The sequence below is a fragment of the Chiloscyllium punctatum genome, chromosome 38, assembly GCF_047496795.1.
Source record: "Chiloscyllium punctatum isolate Juve2018m chromosome 38, sChiPun1.3, whole genome shotgun sequence".
NCBI classification, from domain to species: domain Eukaryota; kingdom Metazoa; phylum Chordata; class Chondrichthyes; order Orectolobiformes; family Hemiscylliidae; genus Chiloscyllium; species Chiloscyllium punctatum.
In genome coordinates this window covers 36430017-36448834 of record NC_092776.1, presented here as the reverse complement: position 1 = coordinate 36448834, position 18818 = coordinate 36430017, and the positions used below count along the sequence as shown (strand labels likewise).

The window sequence follows — 18818 nt, the reverse complement described above, 5'->3', positions numbered from 1 at the left end:
TCTTAAGGAAGAGGTATCTATTTACAAAGAATTAGAACAGGTTGTGACCTTTAATTGATTATTCTATGATGAGTCACATTTGACACAGTTTGTGATTATGTAACGCAACAGTTTTTTTCCCCCCAAATTATATTGTTCAGTGCACTTTCTTTTCAAATCTTCCTTTTTTTTGTATTCAGAATAAACTAATTATCGCATCCATGCATGTGCTCATGTTGACTAACAATGAGAACAAATGGGAGCATGAAAGGGCAGGACAATGTATCTTCCCCCGGGCAGGATAACTGTCGTTGCTCAAACAACGTCTTCAGTGGGAAAAGAAAGTACCAGTGAGAGTTCCCTCTCCGCAACCTAATCATCTAGCCAATAAAATAATTTCCATGAGAAAATAACCTATAGGACAACTGTAAACTAAACACTCAAAATTATTTACTTTATTCTATGAATGAAAGAGCACTGGAAACAAAAGCCTTACTAACCAAATCGTACCATAGCTCCGTGATTTAGCCTGACCTCACAACAAGTGAAGATATTCCAAAAACATAATTGAAATACATTATTTTTATTTTTTGCTGATCAAATACATACAACTTTGTTTTTCTTAAGCTTAAAGAACTTGTTTCTGCACCAAAGGTCTACACAACCAGATTACATGGGGTTACCAAGAAATCAACTGAAGAGAAACATTCATATTTTTAATAGTCTTAATACAGTAGCTGCTAAATAAAAACTACCAAGCAAAAAAATACAAAGCTAAAGTTGTACCTTTTCCATGAGACCTGAAAAATACATATCAAATGAAAACAAAAATGGATTGGTAAAGACGTGACAATTTTCTTTGATACAAATTGAGAGCATGCACAAGATTTGTTTCCCTTTCAATATTTTGTGACCAGTTTGCAAAAGGTGTTTATGGAAAAGATTTATTTTGGTGGGAACAGGACAATCAGAGAGGACAGGACAATCATTGTGTGAAGGTACAGTATTCCATACAGGGCAAATACAAAGCTGTGCAGCAATAAAGAAATGTGAGCTGATGCTTCAGGATTTCATTTTGCTCCCAGTAACACACGGGCTCCAGACTGTCAGCTGTCCCCTCTGTGAGCCAGATGCTTCCTTAGAGGGGCAGTTGCACCTAACATTTGCCATGCCCCTCCCACTCCCTTATCCTTGCTTTAATGGGCATTAAAAATAGAACAAAAAAGCCTGTAGATGGGAACAACATACACAACATGCACAGATCTCTGTACTCATTCTTCTGTAAAATGTAAAAACAAGAAAGGCCAGAGTCCCTCAGGATGAATCCAGGCTTTTTAATATAGTAGTGGTGACACCACGCATCTGACTCTCAAGTTTCTTTTATCTTTTTAAGTCACTCAAATATTTACAAATTCCCTAAATAATAGTGGATGTGTTAAGAGCTTGTTTTATTCTGAATATTATTGGCGTACATTCTAGCTGTGTGGCAGCATTGGACAAGGTCCCTGAGATGTTTTTCGGCTCTCTTTCAGAAGCTTCTCATGTGTCAGTAGCCATTGTTTGAGGTGATTTCCTCTTCCTCCCATATAATTACCAATCTGTCCATTGCTGCAGATCACTCTGTGACAGGGTACAATAATTGGCATCTGCGATTAACGTTAGAAAAAAATTATTATACATCTGTTAAATCTTACTTATTAAAAAAAAAATCACCTCAGAGCTATAATAACCACTTCACAGAATTTTGCACAGCTGAAACAGAAATAAAGTCCATATGGGGAATAAGGGATATTAGGCTCTGAATTATAAAGCTGTAGTGTGGTCATATGACATCATAAGCTGTGACAGGAAGAGCAGAATAGAACAGCCACAAATTAGTGTTGAGTTTACTCCCTTATGTAAGTTTATTTTAAATTTCATGCTTTGTTCATGAGAATTTTGGTTTTATTACTGTTCGAGATGTGATTTTACTGGTAGCATCTGACTATGCAGAGTGACTGCTTGAAGAATGATTACTCATCATAGTAAATATATTAATCTACAGTTGACTGCCAATATTTGCCATAATGTGCAAATACTACATTTAGCTGTTCACCAGATGACCAACAATTGCAATCTGTAACTGTTAGAAAAATCATTTAATTATATCAGTAACAAATTGGTTACCACTTTTATTCATTCATCTGACACTTAACTCTGCAATTAATTGCATTAAACTTTAATAGTGTATTAGGAGAATCTGATCATTGACTTCTGATGAAAGGTTTGTAAAATACACCCATATTCATGTAAAAGAAACTTAGAATCAAGTAATATCTGAACAGTATAACATAGAAAGATATACATTCAAGCTTCCCCCCCTCCAGTTTAACTGTATCACAATCATGCTTCAAATTACAATTCTAAACAATCTGACTGATATGATAATAATTACTAAATCTGGACTGAAGTTAAACTTTAATTTCTAACATGTCTATTCTGGAAAACGTTGGAATGCAACTTTGTTCCACATTTTTATCATCATTTGGCAGATTTGACTGAATGCAGACAACACCTAGATTTTTAAAATATTTAATTCTTTGATAAATAGACAATTTAAGTGACTTAATAGGACTTCAAATTATTTACAGAAATGTCTTATGTTAAGACAATATTTATATTCATTGAATCCATAGAATGCTGTTTGTTAATTTCAGTATTTAAGCGCAAATCATACCATATGCACTGGCAAGAACGGTTTTGGAGATATTGTGACGAATTGCACAATGTGATTAAGTAACGTTTCAGTGATGTCAAATAATAATTCGAAGCACCAATCGTGCTGATCACAACATTATTTAAAGGTATTGGAGGCATAAACACAAATATCATGTGAAATTATAAGTCATTTTGATTGTAAAGATAAATTAGCAATTACACAAGTACTACAAATAAATATTTTAGCAAATAGATAAATATAAAACAGCAAATGGATTGCATGGTTTTACTCTTTCAGTGTGTTTTATTTCACACCTAACATAGAATAGGTGTGCCTAACATAGAATACTCTCAAAGCATCTTCTCTGTCTTCAATCACCCTCCCCCACCCTCAGCAGCTCCTTGGTGTACTGCCATTTTATGTTCTATATAGAGCTGCAGCATATATCTCCGATATTCTACAAATTGAATTTAGTCTGAAGGCGTGAGACTGAATGAGAGAGTTGCGATTTTGGTACCTGAATTGCAGGTGTGATATTAGTACCTGAAATATGACCAACATGCGAACATTTCAGCTTTGACAAAAAGACATTTATCATAACATTAGCATCCAAAGATATTGAGTATTTTGCGTGGCAAACAAATTTCTGCATTTGGACTAGCGTCAGAAAATTAACTCATTGTATTTGGGCCAGTTTTAAGAGCTGACTGACAGGAAAATCATTATCCTTTGCCTCTGCCATTTTATCTATTTGATCTCCTTATTTACTTGGATCACATCGCAGAGAGTGGCTGAAGTGCAAGTTAAAAGGGTTAAACAAAATGACAGATGTTCACTCACACCTAGTGCATTTTGCAGTCTGTGCAGTACTTTTTAAATTCAGGTTTTTCGGCCAGCTTTGAAAAGGTGATGAAGGTAAAGCAGAAGCAAACCTGTTATGCTGGAATGTTAATTAATCATAGGAGCATTGAAATAGATGTGGAAACAGTGGTCATGTTTTAGATATGCCAAATTCAGATATGTAGCACGCATGCTCATTGTGATTCAGATTCCGAACTGATTTCAAGCTCTCTTAAGGTTTGAGGTTGCTCAGGTACAACCAATCAGCATCCTACCTTCCCACAGCAGCAATCCTTCAAAAGCACTTCATTGGCTACAAAGCACTTTGAGATGTCATGAAAGATTTTATACAAATGTTAGTCTGTTTGATGAGTTGTGGACATTTTGGCAAAGTTTAGGATGTTATTTTTCTAGACGGATGAATTTATCACAAATAGAATGTGAAGTCAACAACTGATAATATCCAATTAAGGTATGTTAGCTACTCTGACATTTTGTTTCATTCATCTTTTGGTGACAGTGACAAACTTTGCAGAATTTTTCTTCTACAGATGAAATGAATTGGGTTGGATTTGTGATAGTTGGTTTATTTGGTTTTTGAAAGGAATGGATTTGGTGGGCTAAATCTTTTTTCATCTTACTCTGCATTGTTATGATCTTATCACTCTTGCTTTTAGAATACCTATAACGTGATAAAACTAAAATAGCAGAGAGATTACATTTGCAAATGTGATTGAGTACAGATAACTGGAGTTCTGAGGAAGGGTCATTGGACCCGAAACATTAACTCTAATTCTTCATCACAGATGCTGCCAGACCTGCTGAGCTTTACCAGTAATTCCTGTTTTTGTTACATAGAACTGGAAATTGATTGTACTGGAATGCAGAATATGGAAAAAAAAAACCCTAGTCCCCAAATATGTTCATTGTGATCTCTGAATTCACAATAATCTTTTTTATGATGAAAGAACGACAACCTTGTGATGAAAATCTGAGCATTCACATTCCATTATTTAGCCCTTAAAAACAAGTGGAACACATTTAACACATGGAAGCCATTGCTTGCAGTGAGGAAAAGAAAATTATTGCCTCAGTATATTCAAAACACTGATTTACATTTTCAATGCAAGAATAAAACACAGCGGTTTGGTACCTTCTATTGATGTCATCACTTTATAAGCTGTGTAACAAAAATGCATTGAAGTAATATTTTTAAACCTCTGAAAATGATACCTGGCCAATTCAGTACATCCATGACATAAAATTTTCAAAATGTCTTTTTTCCCATACCGAAAACAGTGACAGGAAATGCAACAAATTTATGGTATTCCCACACTGTATCCACAACAGAAATATTGCCCAAGCAGCAGCCAATCACATTAAACAATTCTCATAGGTGGCCAACTCAGAAATTAGAAGTGCTAAGATAAGCCTGTTGGCATGGATTGGAATTTACTGGGAATGTGCTTTCTTGTTCAATATGGGAATGCAGTGAAGTCTTCTAAAGGGGCAGTTACTCAAGCGTCAATTTTTTAAAAAACCCGTGGGCAAAAATATCCAGCTTCTGTTCAAATGTGTAATATCTTACGTGAAAAAGCTGGTTTAGAAGAGGTTTAAAAGATTTAGTGCCAGACGTTCAAAATTATGATGGCATTTGATAGACTAAGCAGAGAGAAACGGTTTCTCTGATGAAAGGGTTAGTAAAACAGAAACTCACCAAAGCTCCTTCAACATTCAATTTCAACATTTAAGAGGCATTTGGATAAATACATGAACAGGAAAGGTTTGGAGGGATATGGGCCAGGAGCAGGCAGGTAGGACTAGTTTAGTTTGGGATTATGTTTGGCATTGACTGGTTGGACCGAAGGGTCTTTTTCTATGCTGTACGACTCAATGACTATGACTAAGATTACTGACTAAACATTATACAGGGAATATAGATATAGGCATGTATAAGGGGTGAAGGCCCAAATTGTAATAAACATAAAGTGATTTTTGGGCCAGATCTGTTGTTCAGCAGTAGATATTGATTGGATAAAAACTAAAAGAAACAAAAACAAAACTTGCTGGAAAGTCTCAGCAGTGAGTTCTGAGGAAGGGTCACTTGACCTGAAATGTTAATTCTGATTCCTCTCCACAGATGCTGCCAGACCTGAGCTTTTCCAGCAATTTCTGTCTTTTGTTATTAATTAGATCCCTTTTAAAAACCCAGATGCACCTGACTGAACAAGGTGCTAGTATTTATTGGGATTTCAAGAGCAATATGTGAACTGCATAGTCCACGCCACATTAACTCATTTCACTGACTGCTGGCTTTTGAGAGAGAGGGGCTGGGGGATAAAGTGCAGCCTGTGGCAATGAATGATTGACTGCGGTTGGTTTCAGAGGAGTGATGACGTCGAATAATACCAAGAACATTAGCATTCAGCACTAATGTCCTTTAGGGAAGTAAATCTGCCTCCCTTACCTTGTCCCGCTGACTCAAGAGCCACCATAATGTAGTTGATTCTTAACTACCCTCTGAAATTCCCAAACAACCAATTCTGTTGTATCAAACCATTGCGAGGTCTAACAGGAACAAAATAAGGTGGACCATCCAAGGGCATTGATCTCGGGACTGATAATGGTTGTCTGCAAAGTGCTCCATACTAAGATCTGGAAAGTTGTGCTAATATTAGAGTAGCTGTCCCACAGCAGTTAAGTAATAGCCTGACACAGTCATAGTCATTGAATCATGACTTACAGTGTCCAGATACCACCATTACCATCCCTGGTATGATTTGCACCACTGGCAGAACAGACTCACTAGAAGTGGCAACACAATAACATACAGTCCAGAGGATGTTGCACTCGAAGTCCTTAACATTGACTCTGAGTCCCATGTTGTCTCATGGCATCAGAACAAACATAGGCAAGCAAACCTCCCTCTGATTGTCTCCTACTGCCTCAAACCCTTCCTTCAGTTGATGCATCATGAATCCTTCACATTGAATACCAATTGGAAGAAATACTGAGATTGGCAAGGGCACAGGATGTACACTGGGTGGAGAACTTAAATGTTCACTACCAAGAGTGACTACATAGCATGACTGCTAATGGAGTTGGCTGTGTCCTGAAGGTTATGGCTAAGAGATGGGGTCTCAGCTGGTCAAGAGGGAAAAGCCAACCTGACCCCCTTCCTCTGCAATCTGCTTGTCACAGAGGTATCTGTCCATGAGAAACTGATATGAGTGACCACCGCTCAAATCTCATGGAGCCAAAGTCGTGCCTTCACATTGAGGATACCCTCCATCATGTTGTGTGGGATGGCCACCATGCAAAATGGGACAGAGTTTGAATAGATCTAGCGACTGAGCATCCATGATAATCTGTGGGCCAACAGCCAAGGCAGAATTAACTTAAAATTTAAATACAATCTGTAATCTTATAGCCCAGCATATCCTCATTCTGCCATTACCATCAAATCAGGGGGATTAATTCTGGTTAATGAAGGGTGCAAGAGGGCATACCAGGGTTAGTACTAAGTATATCCAACAATATGTTGCCAACCTGGTGAAACTACAACACAGAGCCACTTGCATGCCAAGCTGTGAAAACAGCAGGCAAAAGGCAGGGCTAAGTGACTTTTCTCAGTCATTCAGGGGATGTAAGCATCACTGACTGGCCATATTTATTGCCTGTTCCCGGGTACCCTTGAGAAGACGGTGGTGAGATGTCTTCTTGAACCATTGCAGCTCATCTGCCGCATGTAGATCCACAACATTGTTCGGGAGGGAATTCCAGAATTTTGACCCAGCAACAGCGAAGGACAGTGATATATTTCCAAGTCAGGATGGTGAGGGCTTGGAGGAGAACTAACAGGTGGTGATGTTCCCATTGTGGTGTATCTTGTCCATTTTGTTTAATGATGTGTGGGTGCAGAGGTACTGAGTGGTCTGCCAATAAAGTAAACAGCTTGAGGCCTTGGGTTTTAAAAAAAAGTTGGAACAGGAGCAGCCTGGATGGGTAGGGTCAAGCTCCCACAAGAACCAGGATTTTTAGTTTAGCTTTCAGTGGATGTTGGGGTTTGAAGACTGCAATATATCACTCCATGTTATAAATAACACTCCAGTTCTCTCTTTCTTTCTCTTTCTGTTTTTTCTTGATGCCCTTTCCACTGGAGATTTGCATATGAAACAATCTATTTTACTGAATTTGCCTTTATGTTACTACAGCGGAACCTTGATTATCCGAATATCAATTATCCGAATATCGGATTATCCAAAGGGGATCACAAGGCCCCGATAGAAACATTACGTCAAAGAGCTGTTCCAACCCGGATCACGCATTTTGTTTTCAGGTACAATGATTAAAAACAAAGTCAGACACTGAAATACTGCTGAGAGCAGCTGTGGATAGTTCTGGCACGGTCTCTAAATGACTGATCTCATGCCCTCTCTCTCTGCCCACACTTTTTCTGGAGTTCTACACAGGGGCGAACCCTAACCCCACCCCCCGCCCCTTTCTCAGATAATCTCTCCAACATTGTCCTGTACAGGGCAGAGGTGGAACCTGCCAAAACGTTGTGTGCTTATGTGTGCGCTATTTGGAGACTTAAGCCCCAGTTTTACTGTTGGTGTATGGTCCGGCTGCCCTGCAGGTGGGGGTGGGGGTGGGGGGTTGAGCAGACAGGGTTGGGGCTGGACAGGGGGATGGGATGAGAGCCTGCGGGGTGGGGGTGGGGGGGGCGGGAGCTCGCACGCAGTTTGCTCAGTAGTTAAATAATATATAATTCTGTTAGGTTTTCAATGGAATCAAATTATTCCAACTCTTTCTTTTGTTTGTAATTGAACCATAATATATGAATATAATGTGTTTTACTTCAAGCCTGATAGTTTGACCAATCAAATTGGATCTGGAATGCAATGCCTGGCACATGCCTTTAAAATAAGAAAAGTTAGGATTGAGGCTACCTCCTTGACATATTTTGAGGGGATTTAGTTTGGTCTTTCACACCATGTATCTGTTGCCTTTTTCTTTATAGATGGAAGTGGTTGTGTGTTTAGAAGGTGCTGTCTCAGGATCTTAGATCATAAAACATAGGAGCAGAAATTAGGCCATTTAGCCCATTGAGTCTGCTCCACCATTCAATCATGACTGATAAGTTTCTCAATCCCATTCTCCTGCTTTCTCCCTGTAACCTTTGATCTCATTTACAATCAAGAACCCAGCTATCTCAGTCTTAAATATACTCAATGTCCTGGCCTCCATAGCCTTCTGTGGTAATGAATTCCATAGATTCACCACTTTCTGGCTGAAGAAATTGCTCCTTATCTCCATTCTAAAATGTCTTCCTTTTACTCTAAGGCTATGTTCTCAAGTTCTAGTGCCTCCGACCAATGGAAACATCTTCCAACGTCCACTCTGTCCAGGCCATTCAGTATTCTGTAAGTTTCAATCAGATCCCTCCTCATCCATCGAGTATAGACCCAGAGTCCTCAAACATTCCTCATGTGTTAAGTCTTTCATTCATGGGATCATTCTCATGAATCCCCTCTGGACATGCTCTCGGGCCAGTTTATCTTTCCTGAAATATGAGGCCCAAAACTGCTTGCAATACTCCAAATGTGGCCTGACTAGAGCCTTATAGAGCCTCAGGTGTACATCTCTGCTTTTATCTTTGGTGAATTTCTGCAGTGTATCTTGAAGATGGTAGACAATGCTGCTATTGAACATTGGAAGTGAAGGGAATGGCATAGATGTGGTGCCAATCAAGCAGCTGCTTTGTCCTGGATGGGGTCAATCTTCTTGAGTGTTGTTGGATCTGTACTCACCCAGGCAAGTGGGGAGTATTCCATCACACTCCGTCTTGTGTCTTAACGATGGACAAGTTTTGAGAGTCAGAAGGTGAGTTACTTGCTGCAGTATTCCTAGCCTCTGATCTGCTTTTGCTTATGTGGTGAGTCCAGTTAAGTGTCTAGTCAATGGTAACTCCCAGGATGTTGATAGTGGGGGACTTAGTGATGGTAGCACCATTGAATGTGGACTGATAAGTTGCAAGTAACATTTGCACCACATGAGGCCCAGACAATGATGCTCTTTAACAAGATAGCTTTTTTTGATAATCAAGCATTAATTTTAACAACATTTCCTTACTTTTATAATCCAGTCTCTTTACAAGAAATGCCAGATTCCATTTGCCTTTCTTATTCCATCCCTTACATACCCACTTTCTGCGATTCATACACAAGGATACCCAGATCCCATTGCACTGATGCACTTTTAATCTGATTGCCATTTAAATAATAATTTGCCCTTTTATTTTTCTGGGTCAAACTCCCTCAACAAAAATCCTTCAACAACAGTCCCTTAACAACTATTCTGTATTTTAACTTACAGGCAAGAAAACATTTAGGGGATGAAATGCCATAGTCACTGAAAAACAATTAAACGATATCCTTTCATTGCAGTGTTACATCACTTAGAAATTATACTGTAGCTCTTAGGCAATTGTACATTGTAGCTTCAAGATAAACCAGTATTACTTAGAAATGTTAGAACTGGTCTGAACGCATCTTGTGTACCTGAAAATGGAACCCGAATTTGGGCCAATACTCACAGGTCCAGGCTTTACTGCTTTTTAAAACAGGATATTCCCTCTGAAGGTTCTGGCAGTTAGGTCGGATGTGAATCTGATTTGTGAAGCATTCAGTAATGCCACAACTAGGAAGACAACATCTTCCATGGTTCTCAGCTCTTCACTGGAAATCTCAGTGGATAAGCTATTATAGGGGAAAAGAGTCTGGAGTCCCTCCAAACACACCAAGAGGTAGTGGGAACAGATCATCACAGAAGTCAATGCCAGGACTGAAACTTCAAGTACTTGGGCCGTGTGTTGCAATGAGACCATGTGAGTGGTGAAGATCAGTGAGTGCCTCTTCAAATGATAGATAATGTCACTGGTGTTCTATACTCAGACAGTGCCTCATCATCTAACTACCAGCAAACTCTCTCTGCAACATCACATATCCAATATTCATATGTTCTACTGCACTGACACACACACATACACACCTGCTGGAATTCTCATTCTCCCCACATCTCACAGCTTACAGCATTACTAGCTAATTAACCATGATAGCCACATGTAAAATTATTGGCTGACACTTACTAAGACATTTCCGTCTCTCTAGTCGATAAGGAGGGACCTGTTGAAGGAGCAGGATCATATTTCAACTTGTCCTCATTCTGCATTCTCTTCTGACTTACAATATTTAGATGATGAGTGTATGTGCCACTCTCCTTCCCATTTCCTTTCAGCACAACCTCACCCTTGTACCTTCCTCCTTTTTGATACCCAGTAAGATCAGACTGATCAGGCAGTGGAGGAACAGCAAGAAGATAATGAAGATGAAGACACACCTACTTGACAGGATTACATAGAGGTGGGATCTGCAAATACTAAGTCCCTGGGCAGCAGAGGCCTCTAACCAAGGAAAATGAGGATGCTAGCACCCCACGTCGTCATAAAAGTTTAATTTGCTGCTCCACAAGCCCAGACTGCTGCCATCATGGCTGTGGGTTACAGCATGCATTATGGTGTAACCTAGTTTACTAGGTTTGCTGTAGCAAAGTGGCAATGAACTCAAAACAGCCTAACCTTGCTCAAGAAGGCCTCATTTGTCTCCAAAGATTTGCAGTGGCCTAGCAGCCAACTGCCTGGACTGTTGTGGTCCATTTTAAGATGGCAGAGTCCGTAGCTAGGTTTCCTAGGTCAAGAAATGTTCAAGGTCAATCTCCAAGACCATCTGTCATCTCCTCCATTAAAAATATGAAGCAAAGGCTCCTCATGATAAAAGGTTTTGCAGTACTCAGAATACCATCACATCTTGAAGTTCACTCTTCCAGCTACTGTAGCCCTTGTCCAGGGAAGTTTAGGGAGCTGACCTGTTGTGTTCACAAGTGAGTGCGTCTGTTCTGCCACATGCCATGTGACAGCATGGCTTTCACTGTATTCTGTTTACATGTATGGGGCACCCTGGAGTCATCAGCCATGTCATTCGTAGACAGGCCTTGTTGCCTGTTGGCTATGCTTTGCTTTGCTGTTCATACCTAAAATTCAACCTGTTGAAGTGGACGACAACAGAATGATGCTATTGGGACTGCTGCAAGGTGTATTAAAAATTCACTGACATGGTGTCATAGCCATTGGTAATCCATCATTGCTCTGCTCTCAGGCTACAGTTATGACTGCAGTATGTAGCCAATTTCAGAAAGGATGCCCTCACTGAATCTCTGTCTCCTGCTGTGAGCCTTCCTTCCTCTCTAAGTAGCCTCTGTTCTGTATAGCTTCTGTTCACTCACCGAGAACAACTTCTATTGCACCCATATCTGATTTGTGCAGCAGAATTGAAGTCAGAAAGAAGTCCTCAGCACTTTTCACACCACTTCCTGTAGGCCTTTTCAACTTTAAATACATATAGAAAACTTCAAACGCTTGCAGAATCAAAAGAACAAACAGCAGAGATAAACCGGTAACTAAGTAATTTAAACAGTATTGGTCTATCCTGTTGCTGAATAAGTGTTCTGATGTACAAAGTTAAGAGAAGGCATTAACTGGTTTGTTAAGCACCAACTTGGCACCATCAGCATTAAATCAATGTTGCATACTGATTGGCATCATCATCTGCCTACTCTATATATTTTGGAAGTGTGTGTGTGTGTGTATGCCTGCAAATTGTACCAAAAGTTCACAGATACAACAGTAGACATTTTGGATGTCTCAGAATATTTTTGCACTTCCCCCCAAAAAAGGTGCAAATGATCCTAATTTTCTGCCATTGCATTATTCTTCTTCATATGAGGTAAGGTTAAAAATCACAGAACACCAGATTTAGTCCAACAGGTTGGGCTATTATCTGGTGTTGTGTGATTTTTAACTTTGTCCACCAGTCCAACACTGGCAAGAACAGTTATTTTGGAAATCAGGTTCTTCAATCTTTGCCTGTGTATTGACTGTGCATTCTAGTTGTATGGCATCTTTCAATTCTGTTGTATGTATTCAGTGGAGTAACAGATTCCAATGTCTGAGAAGGGCCAACTTCTTAGTTGAACTAGCCATTCCAATAAAATACACCTTTGCTGTACAAGTACATATGGGATAAATACAGGTACATATATGCACAATAAAGTTTTATTGGACTTGTTGCAAAATGTACTTCAATCACGAATGTGGAAGATTATTCCTGAATGCACTGCTGTAACCTTTCCATTTCAAACATGTGCTATTCATATGGCCTACTTTAGTGAAAGCATCTGTTAAACTGTGGGGACTTTCATCCTATGGACTCATATCACTGGAAATTATGTTGGGATTGACTCAATGAAGAATGTAGTCGCAGACAAACTTTAGATTGATTTCAAACACAAGTCCCAGAGGTGAAAGCACGGTATTGCAAATTCCTTGTCTCATACATATGCTTCATTGTAATTTTTAAGAGCATTTATTTTGTTTGTTGTGAGTGTAAGCTGACCTTGCTTCACTGGGGGGGTTGTGATAATGAGCCAGCTTGCTGACACTACAATTGTCATGTGTACGAACATTCCAAATTGGTTAGAAGAAAAAATGCATCTCAAGATAGAACACCTTTCATTTTTTCTTTATCTATCCCATTCTGTTCTTTTACTTAGTCCTTTCCTGAAAGCAATGAGGATAGTATGGTGTAACTTCAAATATGTCTGTGATTCTATTATCTCATCAAAATTGGCTTTTGTAATGTGCAAATCTAACAAATGAGAGTTGTTCGACTATTCATCTTGGGGAAGGGATGGACAGGCCATGGATAAAGCTAATCCTATTTTATCAGATTTCTAAGCATGAATGTCCTTCATGCTTAGGGTAATTGTAGTATCCCCATTGTAATTTTTCTCAGATAAATCTAAAAATCAAACTTATTCTTTTCATATGTAAGGTACAGTGCCTCACACTGAGACATTAGAGTAGCTGTAACTAAAACAATTAAAAATTGAATGTTCAAAACTTAAATAATAAATAATAAAATGTTAGAAGAGATTAGAATATTATTGACAAGAAAGCCATTGAGGCAATGCGATAAGAAGTCCTACTTTTTGCACATTTCATTTGTAGGTCATAAAAATACTTGATGAAGTAACTTCAGTTTTCAAACAAGGATAGCAAAGGTTAAAAGTATTTTGAAGTTAGGATGCTATATTACTGTACTTAGCTTGTCCAATGTTTCAGCAAATACACAATCGAATAAAAATACAATCAAACTAATTCCTTCTTCAACTAATTGCAAATACAAATAGACTCCTATTTTACCTAATTTTCATACACAGTTTTCAAAAAAATTATAACATTTGGGTACTGTTTTTGTATGAGCAGATTCTTGCTGTATGATATGACTTCAATGAATTGTGGAAGTTCATTAAATATAATCACTGTAACCATAAAAGGTTACATTAAGCACTTCACTTAAATAAAATGTAAAAGGTCATGTATATGAATATGAAATACACCAGAATGAACCTTAGACTAGACAAACATATCATTTGCTCTCATCACTGTCATTGGTAGAAAAATTGTTTTCTATTCAAAGTGATGACAGAATGCATGAGGAATTGTAGCCCTTGAACTTTTCTTCCTTTTCCATGGAATTGTTTTTAACGCTTGAAGAATATACAGAACTGGCTGGAAAATGTGCTTTTTACAGTTGTTTTATTTTTGTCACATTTCACAATCATTTTCTCTTTCCTCACGTAGTTTATGCCTTTGACAACATGCTAAATTCTTTAATATTACCCAGATTTAAGCCTTAAATTTCATTTAAATCAAGAATTAGGATTTACTTATATCCACTGTGATATATTGCATGGAATAATTGTGCCAAAGAGAAAAAAGGGACAAAATATATTACAGCTTAGTAATTAAACAGTGGCTTGCCAATTTTAATCATTTACTTTATATTGGGCGTAATTTTCTACGTTAAAATAGTGATTAATGCATTGTTTCAAATTGCTTTGTGGACAAGTCAACACAAATGTTAACTCATTATTTCAAATGAGTTAATAACTATTAAAATGAAATTTGGTTTGTAGGTCTAGAAACAGCAATCGGAGATTGTTCCTATTTGTGAAATATGGTTTCAGTTTGATTGATAACTTCTCTTTAGAACAGATTCATTGAATATTAAAATATTTATCGCTGCAACAGCAGTAGGATTTTAGCAATTTTTAAATAACTGATACAAGTAGCTAGCTGACACAAAGGACTGGTTGAGTGCTAAGACTGTACTGCATAGTGAACTCATGTTCCCTGCAATAGCATAACAGCATTGCATCAAGCAATGATCAAATCTTTTCCCCGAAGTTAAGGTATCAACATGCACTGTTTTCAAACACAATCAAGTTGCTGGCGACAGAAGTTTAAAAACAGATGACAAATAGTCTTCCATATTTTTAGACTGGCAAAACAAAATACTAATAAAAATGATGTTAAAAAGTCATTGAATGAAGAGTCACTTTTGTTGTAATTTGTTTCAGGTGCAGCATTAGAATGTGGATTTTCCATAACTAACAGCATGGATTTATTATTTTAAAAAAACATTAATCTTTGGAGAGAGAAACAGAGTTAGTTGCTTGAATCAAATAGGGCTCTTCAAAATTTTGAAGAAAAGTCAATTTGCACTCGAAACATTAATCCTGTTCCTTTCACCACAGATGCTGCCAGATCTGCTGAGATTCTCCAACACCTTGTTTTTACTTTAGCCGTCCAGAATCTCTAGTACTGTACTTTGTTGTTATTACAGCAGTTATTGTTTTTTAAAGAAACTGAATCAGTAAGTTGTCTTTTCAAAATCTTCTGTGCATTTTTATTCTGTTTACTGGTCTCATCCTTTCCTCTAGTTGTTGAATTTCTTTACTGAGTTTAATTCCACAAATGAAGGAAAAAAGGAAATTGAAACAAAGGAAGGGTATTTACATAACAACTTACATGTACTCAGAATATTTTACCTTGCCTCAATGACAATGAATAGGAGTCCTGAAACCAATCGCATTATAATTAGTGGTGCATTGGTTGAAATTAGCTAACTCAGGGTAGTTCAAGTTCAGTCACAGGCCTAAGTGGTTTTCTGTTCAGCGCATCAACAAATGGAACCAGTGGGGGGAATGACTTAATGCTAATTTTGAGGGTATTGTACTCAATGTCAAATGAACCAAGTCAATATAAACTGAACAACATCTATCACCAGCTTCTCCGAAAATTTGCTTGACATGAGATCTGTATCCTTCACTGACAAACCATTTTGAACAGACAACATCTTCATTAACTTTCACTTTTCAATGGCCTGGATCTTGGATTATCTTTGAAAAGGCTAAATCAAAGCTGGAGCCACCATCCACAGTAACTGTACTTCAAAATTCAATAAGATTTTGTCTTCTAAATTCCACAATGATAAACCATGAAACTTTCATGAAGTTGGCTTCTTCACCCTTCTGTGGAAATAAAGCTAAAAGTAGTGACAAGATAGTATTTTAAATTGTTTGTCTTTCACAGTATCTTTTATACTGACTGTATGAACTTTAATAAATCTAGTCTGATATGTTCAGTTTTTCATGTAGTGTAAATTTCCAAAACCATAGATTTGTCTTGAACAAAAATAACATGAAGGAGCTTTTCAATCAATACTGGAATCCCTTAGATTCAGGTAACAGCTGAATATTCTCTCTAACTTTGCATTTTGTACTTCTGGGTAGAGCCCACCAGGGAAAGGACTTGTTTTCACTCCAGGCCTCATCAATACCTAAATCCTGGTGAACAAGTGACACTGAGAAGCTGTAATCAATAGCTCCCTGTGCGTTTTTTCTTCTGGTCAAATGGTTCAGCACAACTGACAGCCTTGACACTTAGAACATGATGCTAAATCTTTATCAACAGCCATCTCAGTGACTGGCAAAACAAGATGCTGGCAGTCATTAATGCTCGTGGCAATCTGTGAATAAACTAACTCCCAATAAAGCTCTTGTTTAAAAAAGGTGAAGAAAAACTCTCTGTACCATGTATTGATTGTCTTTGAACTGCATTTAGCAAATCCTGTCAGTGGACTGAATTCAACAGCATTCAACAGTGGTGTCACGCTCATTACTTGTTTTAGGCTTTACACAGTAGAAGGTGACCATTCCACTACGGCCAACTATAGGAACATAATTATATCGATTTCCAAATCCATCTTCCAATGTCAACAGACAGAGTTACTCAGAGAAAGCTTCCTGGCCTTGTAGTGGTGGGCTTAGAGAATGGGGGAGAAGGGGTGGAGGTTCATGGGGGTGAGACAAGAAAATAGACTAGAAAAGCATCAGGATGCAAGGTCATCAACCAGGAGCAGACTGAAGTATAGACAGCTAATTCCAGTAAATAATGTTAAGGGAATTGTGGCAACTTTTGGCCTTGCTATCATTTTGTTTCCAGTGCAGTGGATAGAGTCAAATAATACAACATGGAAACAGGCCCTTCGGCCCAACTGGTCCAGGTTGACCCATGGTGCCCACTCAGCTAATTCCAATATATCTCTCTAAACCCTTCCCACCCATGCATCAATCCAATTTTTTTAAAAAATGTTGCTACTATACCTGTCTCAATCTTTTTCTCTGGTAGCCCATTACATATACGCACCACTTTCTACATGAAGAAGTTGCGCCTCAGCTCCTTCTTAAATCTTTCCCCTCTCACCTTAAATCTATGCCCCCTAGTTTTTAACTCCCCAACCTAAGAAAAAGATGATATACATTCATTCTATATATGGCCCTCATGATTTCATACACATCAATAAAGTTACCCCTTGTTCTCCTACATTCCAAGGAACAAAGTCCTATCTCGGTCAATTTCCCCTTATAACTCAGCCCTACGAGCCCTGGCAACATCTTTGTAAATCTTCAACAATTCACCAAGTGCAGAGATTGCCATCTGACCTTTATGGTGGATGATGGAGCCCTCACAGATAACATCGCGAGGCTCAAATGATGGTTCGGTGGGCAGGAATGGCCACATCTGGGGCTCACATAGTTCTGGAGAGGCTGAATGGCTTTGAAACCTCATCATTTTAAATTTGTATCCATACACCTGAGAGGAAGCAGATTTAGAACTGAGTTGTGGAGGAACTTCTTTCTTTCAAAGGGTTTTGTAGCTGTGGAATTCCCTGCCTAGCGAAGCAGTTGAGGCTGCCTCGTTGAATGATGTTAAGGCAAAGATAGATTTTTGAACAGTAAAGGAATTCTGGATTATAGTGGGTGGGTGGGTGGCTAAATGGAGCTGAATCCACAAAAAGTATCAACCATGAAACTTGGATTTCAATGCAGGCAAATGTGAGGTGATGCATTTTGGGAAGTCTAATTCTAGAGCGAATTATACAGTAAATGGAAGTGTTCAGGTCCATTGTACCCTGAAGGTTGCTGCATGGTGGATAGACTTGTCAAGTAGGCATATGGTATGCTTGCCTTCATCAAACGGGGTATTGAGTATAAGAGCTGGCAGGTCATGTTAAAATTGTACAAGATATTAGTTCGGCAGCATTCAGAATGCTGTGTACAGTTCTGGTCGCCACATTACCGAAAGGATGTGGACACTTTGCAGAGGGTGCAGAGAAGGTTTACAAGGATGTTGCCTGGTATGGAAGGTGCTAACTATGAAGAGAGGTTGAGTAGGTGAGGATTGTTATCATTAGAAAAAAGGAGATTGAGGTCTACAAAATCATAAAGGGTATAGAGAGGGTAGATAGGGATAAGTTTTTCCCAGGGTGAAGGATTCAATAACAAGAGGTCATGCTTTCAAGGTGAGAGGTGAAAAGTTTTAGGGAGAATACACACGGCAAGTACTTTACGCAGAGGGTGGTAGGTGCCTGGAATGCGTTGACAGTGGAGGTAGTAGAGGCAGGGACGGTAGATTCATTTAAGATGCATCTGGACAGATGTTTGAGTAGGTGGGGAGCCGAGAGATACAGACGCTTAGGAATTGGATAACAGGTTTAGACAGTGGATTTGGATCTGCACAGGCTTGGAGGGCCGAAGGGCCTGTTCCTGGGCTGGAAATTTTCTTTGTTCTCTTTGTTCTTTGTATGATCTTATCGAATGGTGGATCAAGCTCGAGGGGCCAGATGATCTGCTCTTGCTTTCATTTCTTATATTCTTATGCACCTCCTTAGATGTCAAGTGTCTAAAGAAGAACTGTAATTCTGAATTTTTAACTTTATTTTCTTTTTTGTCTACTTTACACTGAAAAGGACTGCAATTTTGAACTTTTAACTCA

At 38.6% G+C, this 18818-nt stretch overlaps 1 protein-coding gene across 5 annotated transcripts in view; it reads right to left on the bottom strand.

Moving 5' to 3' along the window:
- Positions 1-546: 546 nt before the first annotated feature.
- mgmt (O-6-methylguanine-DNA methyltransferase) overlaps positions 547-18818 on the bottom strand; it is a 412755-nt gene continuing 394483 nt past the window's right edge. For all 5 annotated transcript variants that reach the window (XM_072557616.1, XM_072557619.1, XM_072557615.1 and 2 more), the window contains one exon: positions 547-1625. In XM_072557616.1, coding sequence (XP_072413717.1) covers positions 1455-1625 — 171 coding nt within the window. In that variant the 3' untranslated portion in view covers positions 547-1454. The remainder of the gene's footprint in view (positions 1626-18818) is intronic.